At 36.5% G+C, this 18609-nt stretch overlaps 2 protein-coding genes across 2 annotated transcripts; one reads left to right on the top strand and one right to left on the bottom strand.

The window, feature by feature from the left end:
* Positions 1–8551: 8551 nt before the first annotated feature.
* LOC131409054 (olfactory receptor 52Z1P-like) lies at positions 8552–11754 on the top strand. The gene is made up of 2 exons (XM_058546254.1): positions 8552–8564; positions 10796–11754. The coding sequence occupies exons 1-2, from the start codon at positions 8552–8554 to the stop codon at positions 11752–11754; spliced, it is 972 nt and encodes a 323-aa protein (XP_058402237.1).
* A 4304-nt stretch (positions 11755–16058) lies between these two features.
* Positions 16059–17018, bottom strand: LOC131408732 (olfactory receptor 51G2-like). Its single transcript, XM_058545777.1, has one exon. The coding sequence runs from the start codon at positions 17016–17018 to the stop codon at positions 16059–16061; it is 960 nt and encodes a 319-aa protein (XP_058401760.1).
* Positions 17019–18609: the final 1591 nt, after the last annotated feature.

Genomic DNA, 18609 nt, shown 5'->3' with positions numbered 1-18609 from the left:
GTTTGGAATTTCTACTGGAGACATCAGTGAACCTCAAGGTTTTCAATATGTGTTGATATATATAAATATAGATATAATGTAGGTAATGTGGATTTGGCTGTGTATATGTGTGTGTGTGGGCTTGTGTGTGGGGTCGTATTCTCTAGCACTTTGTCTTCTGAGATGGGCTTTGAGCAGTGATTCCTCAATATCAATGAGCCTAAAAGATGCCTTCATCATCCTCCTGCCAAACAAATGCTAAACATCATCACCAGGTAGAAAACTCAATTCTCTGGATCTATAGATTTGTCAAATTCCATTCCAGTGATCTTGAGTTTATCATAGAGGCTAATTTTTTTAGACTTAGGCCTAAATGTCATAAACTTCTTTGTGTCTATCTCATTCCTCTCCAACTAGATGTAAGCGGCCTTGAAGGTAGGAACAATATTTGATTAATCTGTTTCCAGTGCTATAGTACCCAAGGATGTAGGTTTCATTGAAACTCCTTACCTCTCTGACCATGAGTCCTGTTGATGCTGTACATGATCAGAGTTTGCTGCAAAGTCTTAAAAACTGTAGTTCCCCAAACCACACAGTATCTTCAAACAATATCACAATATTTCTAGCCCTGAAAACTGCACCCAGTCCTTCTCTGAGACTTTAAGAAGATATCATCTTGCAAATTCTGGATTACACTAAATTATTCTCATTTAGAATCCTTACGTTTATTCATGCATTATTAATACTCTCTCATCTCAATATTATTACAAGTTTTCTTTAAAATTAATATTCACTTACTCAAAATTCTGTCTGGCTAGAATGATTAACTGAAAATATGGCCTAAAGTTCCATTTTGTCAAATGTCCAGTATGGTACCTCCATTGCACTCAAGAGAGGTGTTGATTACAGGATCAATGATTCTTTACCAAGTAATAGCTTGGTGGATTTGTGATGATGTTGACTAACTATAAGTTGCATAATTTTAATGGGGAAATTTAATAAATTGCAATTTTCATGTTCTAGTTATTGGTAGGTCAGTATGATGGCAAAGGGAAGGTAAACAGAGATATTAGGAGGTTGTCTGTGAGAATATTAAGTCTAAGGGGAATTAAATTTTTTACCCATGAAATAAAGGAATTTCATTTCAGTTCAATAAACCATTCTGGGCAAAAATATGGCAACATGAAACTGCCTGTTGACTTTGGGGAAAAATTAGTAAAAAGCATGCTCTCTTAACTAATATCCATGTAACAAAAAATAGATTCCTAGATGTCCATCTATTTTCTACTGTACCCACCCACTTTATTTCCTTCAGTTCAGCTCTATGCTCATCAAGAGTCAGAGAATGTAGGCTTTTTGGTATTTATGTGTTAACTCTTGTTTTTATAACATACCATTTAGGTAAATAGGATGTAAAGTATCAAAATATGTAAAAATAAATGGGATTGCATTATGAGAATTTCATTTTATATCTATAAAAATACAAATATTCAATATTTTAGAAAACCTTAAATACAGCATAACATTATTTTTTATATTTGCAATTGAATTTACTTATAATATATTACTGTAAATGAGTGGGGGAAAATTCGATATCCTCTGGAAGAATTCTGTGCTTTTTCACAATGTCTTTAATTTCTTATTGTGGTATAAGGAAGCGGAGACAAAAACTTTGCAAAGTGCTGGTTTGGTATGGTTGATGAATGAAAAATCATAACTAGAAATATGAAAACATTTCAAGAATAAGTTTTGCCTAGTCTTATATTAAAATATGGCAAATGATTGTAATTTTTATCTCAAATTAGAATAAATTTTATGAATTCCACATATATCTTTTCAATGATTATCTATACTTATAAAAGCTTATCATAACATAGAAACTGCTGAAACTTTTATAGAAATGTGAAATCAGAGTGTTAAATATAGAGGTGAAAGGTGAGAAGTGCCCAATAATTGAAAATTTTCAATTCCATACATGTATTAACTGTCATTTATTTAGTGCTGTATGCTCTGCACTTTTCATAAACCACATGTCATTGTGTCAATAATTCCACGAATTATGGTTTCCATAAAGGATAGAAACATAATCCCAGATTTACATGCATAGGAAATTCATAACATTTCTAAAAGATTGTATGGTAAATGAGAGCTTGTAATTATAACTCATTGTCTCACCTGTGCCTTTAAACAATCTATTGCCAGCCCACGTCACCCTCAGTCTAGACTCTCTGAAAAACAGATGGATGTTTTCTGCCATAGTTACTTTTAGTTTCTCATTTATCATTCTCATCTTTCATATAATTCCAGAACTCTATATTTTTGGAACTCAATTCCCTTATCTTGCCTGGGAAACAACTTCTTTTTTTTCTCCCTTGTGGAGTGTCTCTTTCATTAAAACAGGAAGCACGTCTATTCTTTTAATTGATATTCATACTAACAAGGAACCTAGCATACATTTGACCTACAAAATATGTATTGAAAGAATAAAGAAGTAAATGAATGGTCACAAATCATTGGAGACATAAACCACAAAGCAGACAAAAAAAATGAAGGCCATAATCTAAACAAGGAAAAAATGACATCAGTCTTTTGGGTAATAGAGAAAATCAATTGCATAGATGATTTTGTTTTGGAGCAACATGGATATTTATGATTAGAGACCATCTTGTGAGATCAACTACAAAGATGAGGCTGAGATCTGTACTTTAGCATGTAGGAAAATTCAAAAAGAATATCATATTATTGAACCCTACCTTGAATGTTTTTCAGTGGAAAAAGTAGTATAGTTTTGTATTATTCAGTGTTTTCTGACTGATATTTAATAATTTCTCAACACTGGAAATGAACGAGATCATGGGTGTCAATAGAAGAATTTCTTGATAAATTCAGATGGGTGAGTTAAAATAAGTGATTACTAAATTGCTTTGAGCTAATAGGATTTGTGATTTCAGAGTTTAGGAGTACCTGAAGGTAAAAATGTAATTAATTTTGAAAATAAAATTACATACGAAGACAATCCGCATTGATATATCTCTCCAACCATTGAGTAGTTATCATAATTATTTATCTCCACTAAAGGAATCTTCTTATTTTTCTGATATTCTCTTACCTTTGCAATCAACTTGCCTCAATTCTCTGGATATTGAACATTTAATGAGTCCATTTTTGTTTTCCCTTCAGTTAAAAATATATCCATAAACTCTGTCTAATTAATAATGTGTTTGTATTTTTCTTTAATCTTATTGTTGTACAGTCTACACCAAAGTCATGGCTTGTAACCATAGCTTTATATACTCCTCTCCTACTGAAAGTGGTGTATCCCTACACATGAACTGTTATTATTTGACCACTGGAAGCTATTGTCTTGGAACTTGAATTATATACAGTAACGAGAATGGTCAAAGGAAAGAACATTATTGGAGTTGCTCATTAATTTTAATAGAAACTTTGATAAGCCAATAGCAATCATCATGATCTCTTTTTTTTTATTCTCCTGTGTATGTTATATAAGAGAGATAAAGAACTTGGGAGACTCTACTAAGCTATCTTGGGAATAAAAACTGATTGCAGTGCCAGCATTGAGGTACGAGCACTTGACACAAGTGAAATAGACCTGTGATAGCAAGACGTGTCAGGAACCCCAAATAAAGCTAAAAACATTTTTTCCCCCAGTTAAGACTCAGGAAAGCCAGAACAGAAACATCTTCTTGACTTTCGTCTTTCAAAAATTAACCATTATGGAGTGATTACCACACACGAGCAATATGGACCCTTTAAAACTATCAGAGAGTTTTCTATGTCAGTTTGATAGAATTAGAATTCCCAAACTAACTATGGAAACTCTCCCTTTCTTGATTCTCTCTTTTGTTTTACATCGTTCATACTGAATCTATGAGTCTCAATACTCATGATGTTTTAACATCTTTAATGCACTTGCCAAGGTGATAGTATTTCTTTGAGCCTGCATAAATGCCATGTGAATGATAGAAACTATTATGCAATAACAGTGATCCCGAATCTAGGAATTAAATAAACCCTGAAGTTCATCTAGTTCAATCTTCACAAAACATTGAAATTCCCACTCCGATATTATCAATAATTTTTCACCAGCCTGACTATACCTATTTTCAGTGCAGAGATAGCAGGACCTACCACAATATTCCAGGCATTCTTAGTAATCCCTTCTGAAAGCTCTTCTTTATGTGGGGCTACTCTAGATGCTGCTAAAATCATTCTGGGTATAAATAAGCCTGACAAGAAGGCAGCCTGGGCTGAATTAGTCTCCTCTATGCCCCTTTCCTAACTGCAGAAAACTAACTCCTCATGTTTAATCACTCTCTCTCCCTTTATACCTCTTTAATACACATTTGCTAGCTGTCTCTTCAGCAGCCATTTCCCCTTTCCTCTTCCTAATACTACTCCAAATTTCTCTGTCACGGAGTTTGAGTGGGATTGACCACATCTTCAGGGTAGGCTCTGATTATCTATATAGCATCAGCATATACATTTCACCTAGCCACAGTTATTAGTTCAAGAAACACATAACTCAATTCAGGCCAATCATCATCAATAGAATTCACCTCTTAGATTTTATTTGAAATGTACTGCTTCTCTGTTTCCTGCTGCATGTGAATGAGGAAGTATACACTCTTAAGAATTGCCTTCTTGAAATATTTAAATGAATGCCTGCTAATAATGGCACCAAAGGTAAAGAAGCAAAACTGAGAACTGGAAGAGAAAGAGAGAGATTGGTTCACACTACTGACTCAAATACATTTTTAAATAAACCTAGCTTGTAATTTTACAGTTACATGAGCCAGTAAATTACTTTTTAAAAAAAATGATTGGAGTTGGGTATTCTGTTGTCTGCAACCAGAAAATATCTTTACTAATATACCTCAATGTACGCTACCTGATCAGAGAGACGAAAAGTCCCTTACAATGACTGAAATGCATCACATAAGAATCCCTGAACTTTGATGTTTGGATTAGAAAAAAAAAGAGAAATATAACCTGATTTAATGGGGTCAATTACAGTCACTAGGTGCTTTCACTGAATTTTCATTACTCTACAGAATGTCTCTGTGTCTCAGGGCTTGCCCTTGTTTCTGGAAATCCCAAAGGTTCATTACTCAGTGCTTTTCTTATACACCGTGGGGACTCCAATGGTCCCCTGACTTAATTCTGTGTTCACGAATGAGGGAAGATGATGCCATGAAAGAAGAATACTTTTATCTCTTCAGAATTCTTAGATAATCTTCTATACAACCAATCATATTTCAAGTCTGCACTTCAAATCAGTCTAGCTAAAGCTAATGTGCTGTGATGAGTCCTTCTTCCTAGTCTGCCAGCTCTGTTGAAACCTATCCACCATGAGTGACCCTGTTGGTATTATGAAATACCGGTGGCATAGCTTTCAGCATCACAGCAACATGCAGCTGCTACAGTTATGACAGCCAACTGACAGGTGGTGTGGTTCCCTGACCAGGAAACGAACCCTGGGCTGCAGAGGTAAGAGTGCCAAATCCTAACCACTAGACCACCGGGGTTATTCCTAGAGCATTCCTATCAACTAGTCAGGAGTTAATAACTTCAAATTAAGCAAAGAAGGAGGGATTCCAACAAGATTTCTGTCCCTTCAGGCAGCTCTTCATGAACAATAAGGGAGCTCAAACTGGGTCTCAAGTGTTTTAGGGCTTCACGGGAGTAAAATAAATCTCCCCCTGCAGAGATCTAGCAACCAAACTGCCTTGAGATGTTAGGTGAGAAGAAAATCAAGATTTATCTGAGGTTGGCTACAGAAATAAGATCAAAGATAATTGGGACAAATATCTGAAATGTTAAACTCTAGCACGTACTATAAGAAACCACAAATATCTGTTTTATGAACTTGTCCTGTGAAGATATTTGTGTTGTCTCTCCCAAAGACAAACACGAGTTGTTTTAGAGAATGGCACTGACTCAAATGGACAGGAAGATCTGTAAAAATCACAAGGATAGAGAGGAAGAAGGTTTCCAATTCTACAGAAAATTTGACCAGCCTCATCCCTGAACACTAACACACCCTAAGACCAGATAGAGTAGATTCAGAGAACGTCAAGAGCCCATAGATGGGGGCCGGCCCGGTGGCGCAAGCGGTTAAGTGCGCGCGCTCCGCTGCGGCAGCCCGGGGTTCGCTGGTTCGGATCCTGGGCGCGCACCGACGCACTGCTTGGCAAGCCATGCTGTGGCGGCGTCCCATATAAAGTGGAGGAAGATGGGCACAGATGTTAGCCCAGGGCCGTCTTCCGCAGCAAAAAAAGAGGAGGATTGGCGGATGTTAGCACAGGGCTGATCTCCTCACACACAAAAAAAAATCTAGGGCCGGCCCCGTGGCTTAGCGGTTAAGTGTGCGCGCTCCGCTGCTGGCAGCCCAGGTTCGGATCCCGGGCGCACACTGAGGCACCGCTTCTCCAGCCATGCTGAGGCCGTGTTCCACATACAGCAACTAGAAGGCTGTGCAACTATGACATACAACTATCTACTAGGGCTTTGGGGGAAATAAATAAATAAATAAATAAAATTAAAAAAAAAAAAAAGAGCCCATAGATGGGAATGGTACCATGTATGGAATTATTAAAATTTGCTCTTGTTGAATGGTGGAGAAGTGGGTCCTCTAATTCATTTTCTTCATCCAAAATAATCCGAATAGAAAAAGTCTCAATTAAAGAAAAACATCCTGATCGTGCTTCTGAGGTTGATTCCAATTTTCTCAGTTTTCGTTATACAAAATGTATGATTTTAGTTAGATGTATAGAATTGAAAATGATAGTTCAGATTCACATTTTGATAAACTGAATAGGACAATAAACAAAACAGTGGCCACTAGATAAGATGTGTATGCTTCTCGTCCTTGTCCCCTGAGTAGGAAATTGACAATTTGAAGAGGAGGGAGTATTCAGTTCTGTAAAACACTCCCTTGGATAAAGGATTAGATTCAGGAAGAATTTTAATAGCCATTTCAGCCAAGATCCTATATCAAATTAGAAAAAAAAATGTATCTCCAGAGCAAGTATCCTGGGGAACAAATAAGCTGTGATAACATTGATCACAAAAGCTTTTTATGCTTGATATATTGTATATTTCACTGAAGTTTTTACTTGTCAGACTGCCCTCTATCCCCTACAATACAAGCAGAGGAGTATCTGTTTTGATAGTTGTGTCACTATAATCACTCTGAAAGACAGTTTGGCAGTTTCATACAAAACTCCACCTATTCTTACGGAAGAGCCAGCAATCACACTCCTTTCTATTTTCCCAGATGAGCTGGAAACTTATTTTCACACAAAAACTTGTACATGGATATTTATAGAGCTTTACTTATAATTGCCAAACCTTGAAAATAACCAAGATGTCCTTCAATGGATGAACATATAAACCATGCTACGTCCAGACAAGGGAATATTATTCAGCAACAAAAATAAATGAGCTATCAAGCCATGAAAAGGCATGCGAGAAACTTAAATGCTTATTGCTAAATGAAAGAAGCCAATCTGAAAGGGTTACAATACTACATGATTCCAAGCACATGACACTATTGAAAAAATAAAACGATGAAGACAGAGAAAGATCAGTGGTTGCCAGAGGGGTTAGAGGGAAGGAGGGATAAATAGGGGGCATGCAGGGGATTTGTAGGACAGTGAAACAATTGTGTATGATACTGTAATGGTGGATCCATGTCAGTTACATTTGTCAAAACCCACAGAATGCACAACATAGTGAAGTCTAATATAAACTTTAGCTAATAAAAATATATCACAATTGGCTCATCAATTGTAAAAAATGTATCACACTAATGCAAGATGTTAATAGAGGAAACTGGGTGGGTGAGGTTAAGTGGATATATGTGAACTCTACTTTTGCTTAATTTTTCTGTAAACCTAAAACATCTCTATAAAGTAATATATATTAATTAAAAAACTTCACTTGAAAAGTGGGGTTCTTCAAATATTGTCATACTTTTCCCTGTAAAACCTCAAAATATCTCCCTAAAGGACACCTGGTAATGTATTGACACATATTAAAACAGCTTTAATATTTTGGTTTTGTCATAAACAATGTGCATGTTCCAGAAGAGTCTGGCAATAGGAAACCTCCTTATTTTGTATAGGATTCTCTAAGGACTAGATACTGAGCTGCCAAGAAAGTACAGAGATGTTGCTCAGAGACTTGGTTTGAGATGGAAAATTATCAAATGCAGTTCAAAAATTGGAAAATATAGTTTCACAGGTATGAAAGATGAGTTTAATCAGCCAATCCAAATACTGACTGCAGGTCTCAGGTGTAAAAGCATTCACTCAGTTATAAAATACCCCAAAGACTTCTCAGCCTAGAAGTTATTCCCTGGGTTGGCTTTATAGATGTCGGTGTCCAATACAGATGAATACATAAATGTATATATGCGTTAAGGATTTTCTGAATCCTTATCAGCTGGGCGAGACTTTTTACCTAAGATCTAGGAATATCTCAGAGGGTGGTACCAAGAGGAAATTCAAGATCTGCCTTTTCATGTTCCCAATGGTTTAGAAAAATCATGCATCTAAAAGGTAAGTTAGAATAGTTTTGTGGTTAAAACTGTAGGTTGTGCAATTAGGGTCCCTGGATTTCAAAGCAGGCTTTACATACTTATCAGTGATGTGACCTTGGCAAATTCCTTCAGTGTCTGAGTTCCTTTCTGTGTAGAAATGGAATACTAACAATAGCTATTTCCTATGATAGCTGTGACTCTTAAAGTGATAATCCATGTAGAGTGGTTAGAATAGTTTTTAGGAAAATGTTTAGCACACTGTAAGCATTCATAAATGTTAGCAATTATTATTTTTACTATTACTGCTATATTCCTCATTCCTGTGCTGACACGTGACATGTCTTCTATTTAAATATACTGACATATTCTGTGTGGTTGTCACACAGCGATGCCAGGCTCTTCCGGGAGACAACCACATAAAGGAAGCAAAGCCTCAGTCTTAGGAGGCTCATAAAATTGTGGTTACACTTCCATATTTTTAACGAAATAGCCATTCAAAAAATCTTTCTCTTGGTGTTTCATTAAAAGTCACTTCATCTATTCTCTGTGTCTGTCTCTTGATGGGAAATTTTGTCTTTTTTTTCTCATCTAAGTTTCTGGAGACAGAGAGAGAGAGAGAGAGAGAGAGAGAAGACAGTGTGAGGGAGAATAGGAAAAATGTGTGTTGATAATGTGACAATGTGTCCTACTTCCTTCTTAAGGATTGGGATCATCTGAAAAGAATTTCAATTAACTCAAGGGATGACAGATAGATATCCTGAAATGCAGCGAACTTTCCCTTCTACTTGATGGTGTGACAGCCGCACATGAAAAGTGCAACCTGTGCAGAGTCTAGATTATGGTGGCTCTTTTGAGATGAAACAGTATTTCTTATCCAAAACTTTGAAACTTCTTAAGAATTGAAGTCGAAAAGTGTTTATAAACATACATGGTATCTTTGCCAAAGCTACTACATTTGATTACAAACTTGACTAATTGAATTAATGTTTTATAGGTCTGGAAAATGAATAATTTTATATTTGAGGAAATGTTTTTGGAGAAGCTATTTTTATTATATATTTTTTTAATTTTATTTTATTTTGGTGAGGAAGATTAGTCCTGAGCTAACATCCGACGCCAATCCTCTTCTTTTTACTCAGGAAGATTGGCCCTGGGCTAACATCCATGCCCATCTTCCTCTACTTTATATGGGATGCTGCCACAGCATGGCTTGACAAATGGTGCATCGGTCCGCGCCCGGGATCCGAATCTGAGAACCCTGGGCCACCGAAATGTAGTGCGCGAACTTAACTGCTATGCCATCAGGCCAACCCCATGGAATTTTTTCATATAATAAAAGTAAAAACTGCTGCTATTTAAAAAACATTGCTAAAATTTGATCTTATTCTTTTGCTGGTGAATATGAAAATTGCAATCTTTATACTCTGCAGAAGGCTATTTCAATGATAGGTATTGAATAATTATGGTGCTTGACATTCTTCAGTGACTTTCTTGTTCTGAATGAGAACATTCCGTACTCTGAAATTTTGTCTTCTTTGACTCCATTTTATGATCCTTGAGATTTAGTGCTTACCAGGGTATGAATAATATTACAACTTTTGCATAGCAGTTTATATTTCATTTTGATTCAACCATCACATTCATGGGTTCAAATGAAAGGCAGATGAGTGAAACTTTTTTCTTTATTGCAGAAAAATTAGACCAAAGGAACATGTCTCACACCCTCAGGATGGGAAACAAGAATTTGAGTCTTCATGTTGCGTCCAGTTATATATCAGTCTATTATCCAACCCATCTCTTCCCATTCAATTTGTGCAGCTAAGAATGGAATATTGATTTTCTGCAATCTTTCTATTCAGTGTTATGGAGAAAAAAGGAAGAGAAAAATTATATTTTTTTGTATTTAAAAATTTATTACCTTGTTAAAATGGCAAAAAATATACATAAAACAGTTAAAAGTTCAAAACATATATACATAAATTAGGTAGTTATAACAACTGGCTTTACAAAAAATAAAGGACTCAACTGTTAATTATTTTGATTTATGATTTTTTTTTCAGAGAGACCAAGATGCCCCAAAGAATTGAAGGGGATTAGCCATTACCATTCAATTGTTTAGTAATATTTTCTTTTCCTTCCACTTTATCATACCAAAATTAATGGTTAAGATTTACTGAGAAGAAGAAATAAATACTCATATTCTGCTATTATTTGCTCTAGCTCTCTTCACTTTTCTCTTTCATGTAACAGACTTCGGCCACCTCTCTATAACAACAGCCAACTATACATCCAGGTACCCCACCTCCTTTCTGCTGACTGGTGTCCCAGGATTCGAAGACTTCCAAATCTGGATCTCCATCCCTTTCGGCTTCATGTACCTTTTGGCTGTGATAGGCAATGGCCTGGTTATGGCAGTGGTGGCCTGGGACAAAAGCCTCCAAGAACCCATGTATCTCTTCCTGGCCATGCTGGCACTCAACGATGTCCTCCTTTGTAATGTCACAGTGCCCAAAACGCTTCTCATCTTCTGGCAGGGCTCTTCCCCATCCACATTTCCTGCCTGTCTCACCCAGATGTTTTTTGTTCATGCGCTCTTCCTCTCTGAATCTGCTGTTCTACTGGCCATGGCTTTCGATCGCTATGTGGCTATCTGTTCACCACTCCGTCATGCAACCCTACTTACAGGCTCTCTCATTGGCAAGGTGGGCCTGGCTCTGGTGGCTCGAAGTGTGGCTGTAGTCACCCCTGGTGTACTCCTCATTCTCCGGCTGCAGTTCTGCCAGAGCAACATCATCCACCATACCTACTGTGAGAACATGGGCATTGCCAAGGTGGCCTGCAATAGCATTGCCCTTAATAGCATTTATGGGCTCACCGCTGCGCTCCTCACCACAGGGCTGGACTTTGTCTTCATCTTCCTGTCCTACTGGCTAATCCTGAGAACAGTTTTCCAACTACCTTCTAGGGAAGCCAGGACAAAGGCGTTCGGAACCTGTGGAGCTCATACATGTGTCATCTTGATATTCTATACTCTGGCCTTCTTTTCCTTCTTTACCCATCGCTTTGGAAACCGTGTGCCCAGTCATGCCCTCATCCTCCTGGCAAACCTCTACTTACTGGTGCCACCTACCGTGAACCCCATTGTCTATGGAGTAAAGACAAAAGAGATAAGGATGAGAGTACTAGGACTCTGCAGCCAACCAAAATGACCCAGGGGTAGTGAAGCAACAAGGAACAAGGGAGTCCAGGATGGAGGAACATGCCCAAATGCCAAGTCTGAATCAATCTTGGCAGATCTATCCCCAGAACCCCTGACTTCTGAATACAGCTTTAAAAATTCCTATTTCCAAATACTATCTTCCTGACATGGGATAAACAAGGAGCTAACAGGGAACTGCTCAGGTACCATCAAGGAGTATCTCAACATGTTAAGGTAATAATCAGTGGAATGTCACTATAACAGCACAGGGGATTTAAATATCTTTTTTATAATACACAATGTCTCCTATACGTCAATCTGCTATGGACAGGACAAAATGTAAACTCCATAGGGTTAAGTATCAGTTCTGATTCTGGCCTCACCATTACATCCACAGGACCCAGAATAAACAAATAATTTAATAAATGTCTGTTGAATGAAAAAATGCCTTCATTAATCAAATCATAAATGCTAATGACTTTATGTAACAGACTCCCTTGATACGTCCTTATATATTATATAGAACCTATAATTAAAATTCTTCTTTTCCTTTTCTCTCAAAAATATTTCCTTTGGCTTCCAGAAAATATCTATTTCTTATCTCCTTTAAGATCTTAGTGAAATAAAGATTCTTTTCGTTACAAACAATAGAAAATTACTTGGATTAGATTAAGTAAACAAAAAGCAGGATATTTTGTGGAAACATTCTGAGTTATGCCATGACAACTAAGGATAATTTGAATATCTATAATTCAGGAAGGACAAAAGGCAGACTACGATAAGACTGCAACAGCAGGAGGTCATGAACTTCTGCATTGAATTTGGTGACACAGTTCTGTCTCAGATGCAATGATTATGGGACAAGAAGTGCAATTACCCCACTTTGGGTCAGATTGCTAAACCTGGATCAATCTTTTATTTTCCTTAATATTCTGATTTAACGGGGATGAAAATGTGTCAGGGTAATTCTCCAGAAAAGAAATTTATGGCAAATAGTCTGGATTACGTTCACTGGATTCATTTGGCACTTTTCTGTAAGCACATGCAATATTCCTAGTTTAGCTCTTCCCACAGCAAGCATTCTTGCTCATTGTATTTATAGTACCTGGGACTGCCTTTATCGTTTATAAACTTATCTGCCATAATTCCTGCAGTGTAATTCCTTTTCTCCACTAGAAAACATTCTGATACTAATAAAAGAGCTAAAATATTTGCCTGGCATCAGACAATAAAAAAGTGCATCATGAACATAACATAAATATATACATGGTCTAGTTTGAATTAATTGGATGGAGTTCCTTGAAAAATTTATGTTATCATTCTCTTTATAAATGCATACAGCTGCTTCTATGTTCCATGTGTAATCAAGTGGTTATCCACGCTGTACTTTTTTAAAGAAATTGTTTTTATTTTTAAAGTTATTAGGTTGAATGACTGAAGGACTAAGTGGGATAATGAAGTATTTTGCAGCAATGCTTTGTATAAAAGAAAATGCCCAACAATTAGATGGTAAAGGAAATAGTGATCTTCTCTGCTATTATTTTTTCTTGTCATTGTATTTTGCCACAAAAGACCTTCTGCAGCATAAAGATAATCAATGGATAATGAAAAAGATAACATTTAACATTATGAAAACAATTGTATTATATTTTTGCCTAATGATAAGAGATTGGAATACAAAAATGAGTTGTTATTTGGGCTTCTGGATATCTCACAGAATCTGTAGGAAGGCAGAGAGTGCTTTCAAAAGGTGAATAAATGCTCATGATTTACCACACAAGGTAATACGTGTAAGAGTGTCTCCTAATTTACAAATTCATATATGAATAAGATAGATGCTTCAATCATATTATTGTAACTCTAGGCAAGAATAGGAGGGCATCTAGTTTTAGGAGCATTAGCTTCTTGCCAGAGGGCTGGACTCCAGCTTTCATAAAGATTACAAAAACAAGTTAAAGCTTCTTTTCTCAATTCTTAGTACCAATTTGCCATTCATTCATTCACTCATTCATTCAATCATGTGCTCAATCACTCATGTCTTCACCAATGGTATTTTACTGGGAAGTATTATCTTAATTTTGAGAATAGGTATTTTCTAAATGTTTTTGGTAAAATGTATTTTATGAATATTTTGTCAATCTAGTAATAAATTTTAGGAGCTAGTAGAGTAAATTAGATTAGATTAGATTGTCTATTATTAGATAATAATTTGTAAACTCAAAAGTTGGGTTATCTATGTAGGTATCCATTTGAAATAGTTTTACGGGTATGTGAAATGCAAAATCTGGGATGCAATAGTTTAAATATACTTCTGTTAGCAAAAATTGATAAAACTTTTTTTATTTTTTGGTGCACACAGTACTAGGAAAGGTGTGTTCAGCATCCATAGTTTGAACATATAATTTGTATTTGAATATCTATTTTAAAGATGATGTAGGTAGTTAAGTGTTACTTATACAATGTACAGCAGGTGGTAATGTTCATCTTCTCTTCAAAATTTTCCTATTTCCTATCAATTTTGTTTGACTAATTTGTTACACCAAATATTATCTAATTCTCATGTTCCTATATCTGGCTTCATTTTTATTTGATATGCCTTTGGTCATGGTAAATGTACTGAAGGAGAGGAGTAAATTAGAAGCAAAATCAAGAAACAGGACGAAGAGAATTGGAAACAGACAGAGTTGAATTCAAATCAGAGAGTAGAAGTAATTTCATGGAAATTCCAGATATATTCCATATGCCTGAATTTTGAAATTCTAATTTTAAGTTATTAAGATCTCTTTTATTATATGAAATGTGGGCTCATGGCAGGTCGAATCTTTTCTGACAAGATTTTTTTTAAAATCCAAACTACCCATTCTTTATTCAATTGTTGATTCATTTCTTTATCATTTTTACAGGCAATAATTATTCTGTCTCTTTTATACCAAGCATAGTGTTGATTCTTACAGGGAGCAAACTGTTTGAGGTGTAGTTCATTACAATAGCTAGAATAAGACAAGTGAAAACATGTTACATATTTTTAAGACCTATAAAAATATTGGGAGATATAAAATATTTTCAGAGTCTTCTTTTCCCCTGGTTTATTTTTTGTCTATGAACAAGTGTGCACATGTGAACTAAGAAAATTCAATTACTTTCAAAGTTGTTTTATGCAATTCTATTCACAGCCATGTGCTAGATAGTTTCAGAGTTATAAGAAAAGATAGTTTTGTATATTGAAAAGACTTCTAGATAAAAATTAAGAGACTTGAATTATCTGTTTCCTGCTACCACAAACTTATATGTAGCTATACCTCAGTGAGTTATATTTTTTTACATTTAAATAAATAGTATAACCTATATTATTATTAATATACACTTATTCTAATGAATTATAATTACTGGTTTCAATGACAATCTTTGGGGGCTTTCAAAAATTACGGAGTCTCAACTTTCTATAAGATTAAAATTACTTCTAAAAATTAAGTAGAAGAAAAAAATATAGAGGTTGCCCCTTTCTATTCCTAAGGAAACTAAATCTCCTCAGGAATAGAAGGGCAGAGCAAGTGTTTAAACTTTTAAAAGAAGATGCTGATGTATCATGAGGATTGATAACTTCTGCTTTGAGTCCTAATATGCTCTTATATCAAGATAAGGGCCGGCCCCGTGGCTTAACGGTTAAGTGCGCGCGCTCCGCTGCTGGCGGCCCGGGGTTCGGATCCCGGGAGTGCACCGACACGCTGCTTCTCCGGCCATGCTGAGGCCGCGTCCCACATACAGCAACTAGAAGGATGTGCAGCTATGACATACAACTATCTACTGGGGCTTTGGGGTAAAAAAAATAAATAACTAAAATAAAATTATCAAGATAAGATTTTTTTCCTTCTTTAAGGAAGATAAAATAAGCAGATTTACAAACACATTTATATAGGGAGAAAGGTAGTATAGGATTTCCTGTGAATACAGAATGTCAAGAAGCAAAGAAATGTGAGGCTAGTATATTTAAGGAAAACTTTATTACCAAATGACCTTGAATAAGTGTTCGGATTAGAAATGAGAAAGGATAGGTGGAAATGATTTCCCATACATGCCACTCCAACACATTCCTAATTAAAGGGGATTTATGAAGCACATGTTAAGCCAGGCTGTACAGTTTCAGTGGACACCAATTCTCTCCTTTTGGACTTTTTTCATTATGCTCTGTTAGCTCTCTTTCTGCTTTTTAAGTAGTCTTTCCTTGGTAATTCTGGTGCCAACATACCTAGAGCAGACAAATCGCTTAGTATTGACATCATTAAGAGAGATGCCAGCATTTTCTTGAGGACATGTCTACATCATAGCAGAACTAATTTTGAGGGGGAGAAGTAGGTGGAGAATTCCTTGGCGGATCTGCTTAGTCTTCACACTATAGATGATTGGGTTGAGCACAGGTGGAACTAATAAGTAGATATGACCCATGAGGATGAGGCTGAGTGGGGAAGAGTGTTTGGCAAAACGATGGATGATAGATAGCCCAATCATAGGCACATATAGAATGAGTACAGCACAGATGTGGGATGCACATGTGTTAAGGGCCTTAAACCTCCCCTCATGGGATGAAATTCTTAATACTGAGTGGAGGATAAACACATAAGATACAAAAATACCCAGAGAGTCCATGCCCCACAGCATAGTGATCACAACCATCCCATATATAACATTAAACTTGGTGTTAGCACAGGCAAGGCGGATAATGTCTTGGTGCAGACAATAGGAATGAGAAAGGATGTGGGAGCGGCAGAAAGGAAAGAAGGGCAGCCGGGCCACAAGTGGAATCATGGGTAAGGCACTCCTAAGCAGAGCTGCAATTCCAATTTTAGTGATAAGTCTTGGGGTGAGAAGGGTCACATATCGCAGGGGGTGGCAGATGGCCACATAGCGGTCAAGGGCCATGGCCAAGAGCACAGATGATTCAGTGAAGGAGAAAGTGTGAATGAAGAACATTTGGACCACACAGATATTGAACTGGATCTCCCTGGAAATGGACCACAACACCTTGAAAAGCGATATTATTGTGGGCATGGACATGCCCATGTCAGTGAGGGAAAGCATGGCCAGGAAGTAGTACATGGGCTGATGGAGCCTGCGGTTTGTCCGGACAATATGCAGGATGGTGCAGTTACCCATTATTCCAACAAGGTAGAGGAGGTAGAATGGGATGGAAATCCAGTGGTGAAATTCCTCATATCCAGGGATACCTGTGAGATAGAATGTGGAGGACAGGGAATAGCTGAAGTTCAAGGTTGCCATTGGGTTTACTGTCAAACCACAACCCAATTTCAGCATCACATGCCAGTGGGGAAGGCAGGGATAAGATCAGCATCTGTGTCAGGAAGAAAACAAACAAAACTTCAATCCTTACCTGTAATCACTCCTAAATTCATCCTCATATTTTTGGGTAGTCTTTCTCCATTGCATTGCTGAGAGTTATCAGCTAAGTAAAATACCCACTTTATAATGATAAGGAATTTCCTTTCTGCTTCCCAGATGCAGACCCATCAACATCCTCTCTGGTTATGGACGTTCTTCTTATAAAGATACTACCTGAGAAGAACACACACAACCTTTTCTGACTGCATTTTTAATTTTATAATTTTCTTTAAGATCTTTCTTGGCTAGGGTTATTAGTCTTACATTAGCTTTATTTTAAATGACTCCTGCAGTCATTTACATTAAATGCCTTTATTTGTCTCCTTTGATAGCTTTTTCAATAATACTAGAACACCATGTAAGATGTCTTTACAGAATTCAGGCAAGTTTTGGTCAACACGATTCTTACTCTTACTAACATTTCTCCAACTATACCATTGATGGCACAGGCCTGATATCCACAGATAGTCAATTTTAATATCAATTTGCTCTTGGACCAGCATCCCCAAGAGCTAAATGCAGGTTAAGATAGACTTAGAAGAATATTTGAATTTCAAAAATTGTAACAATAAAATGTAATATTTATGTGTAATGCTCGTATTGTAATAAAATATATAAATTAATCAAAATACAATTGACTCTGACTCTGATTTTAAAGATTCAGAATCTTCTTTCTATTATGTTTCATAACTGATCAATCATTTAGAGACTGGTTCTTTATTAAAAAAATGCAAAAAAATAGATTGATGGGTTTATGAAAAGATAGAGTAGAAACTCATGATTCATAGAAAAAACAAGAGAAAGCAAAATAACAAAAAATTATATTGCTCAGAAAAAGCCTATTGGCAACTGACTTTGACACTAAATCTTTTCTACTCATGCCAAATGAGAAAACATATATCCCACCGCTAGATTCCGGTACTTCTTTTGTGGTCAAAAAGAAAAGAACCTCTCCAAAGTAAGAAAGAGAAGCCACCTCTCAAAATCCCACTAATCTATCACTTGCCAGGCATCCATGCTCACCAAATGCTGTTTTGAGAATTTAGAATCCATGGGATGGATTACTTCCCAACGTAAATTACCAAATCGGCATATTGCTGTCTTGTAAAGTCTACTTTGGCCCTTTGGGACATAAAATCCCCTTCAATTTCCTACAATTCCCTACTAATCTTCTTCTCCACTATAATTCCCTGTAGATAAACCCTGAATGCAGATGATACTTGCCTGGGGTGGTTAATAAGGACAATATTCTAGTAAATGAAAGACCTATAATCAAGAAATCAAACAAGGAAATTCCAGAGGAAAATCCAGTCTTTCTGACTCTTCACATTATTAGTTGAATTCTATCCACATATTGTATGAACTGCTAATTACCACCCTGCTCTTTTCCTCAATCTGCCTGGCTTGTTACCTCCCCAAATGCCTGCTTGTCTACCTCACTCTTCTTTCAACACTTGCACTCATTATTACC

The sequence above is a fragment of the Diceros bicornis genome, chromosome 7 (assembly GCF_020826845.1).
Source record: "Diceros bicornis minor isolate mBicDic1 chromosome 7, mDicBic1.mat.cur, whole genome shotgun sequence".
NCBI classification, from domain to species: domain Eukaryota; kingdom Metazoa; phylum Chordata; class Mammalia; order Perissodactyla; family Rhinocerotidae; genus Diceros; species Diceros bicornis.
This window is presented reverse-complemented; position numbering and strand designations above follow the sequence as displayed.

Coding starts and splice junctions, on each gene's coding strand:
- LOC131408732 (XM_058545777.1), bottom strand. CDS start 17,018: ATGGCAACCTTGAACTTCAGCTATTCCCTGTCCTCCACATTCTATCTC.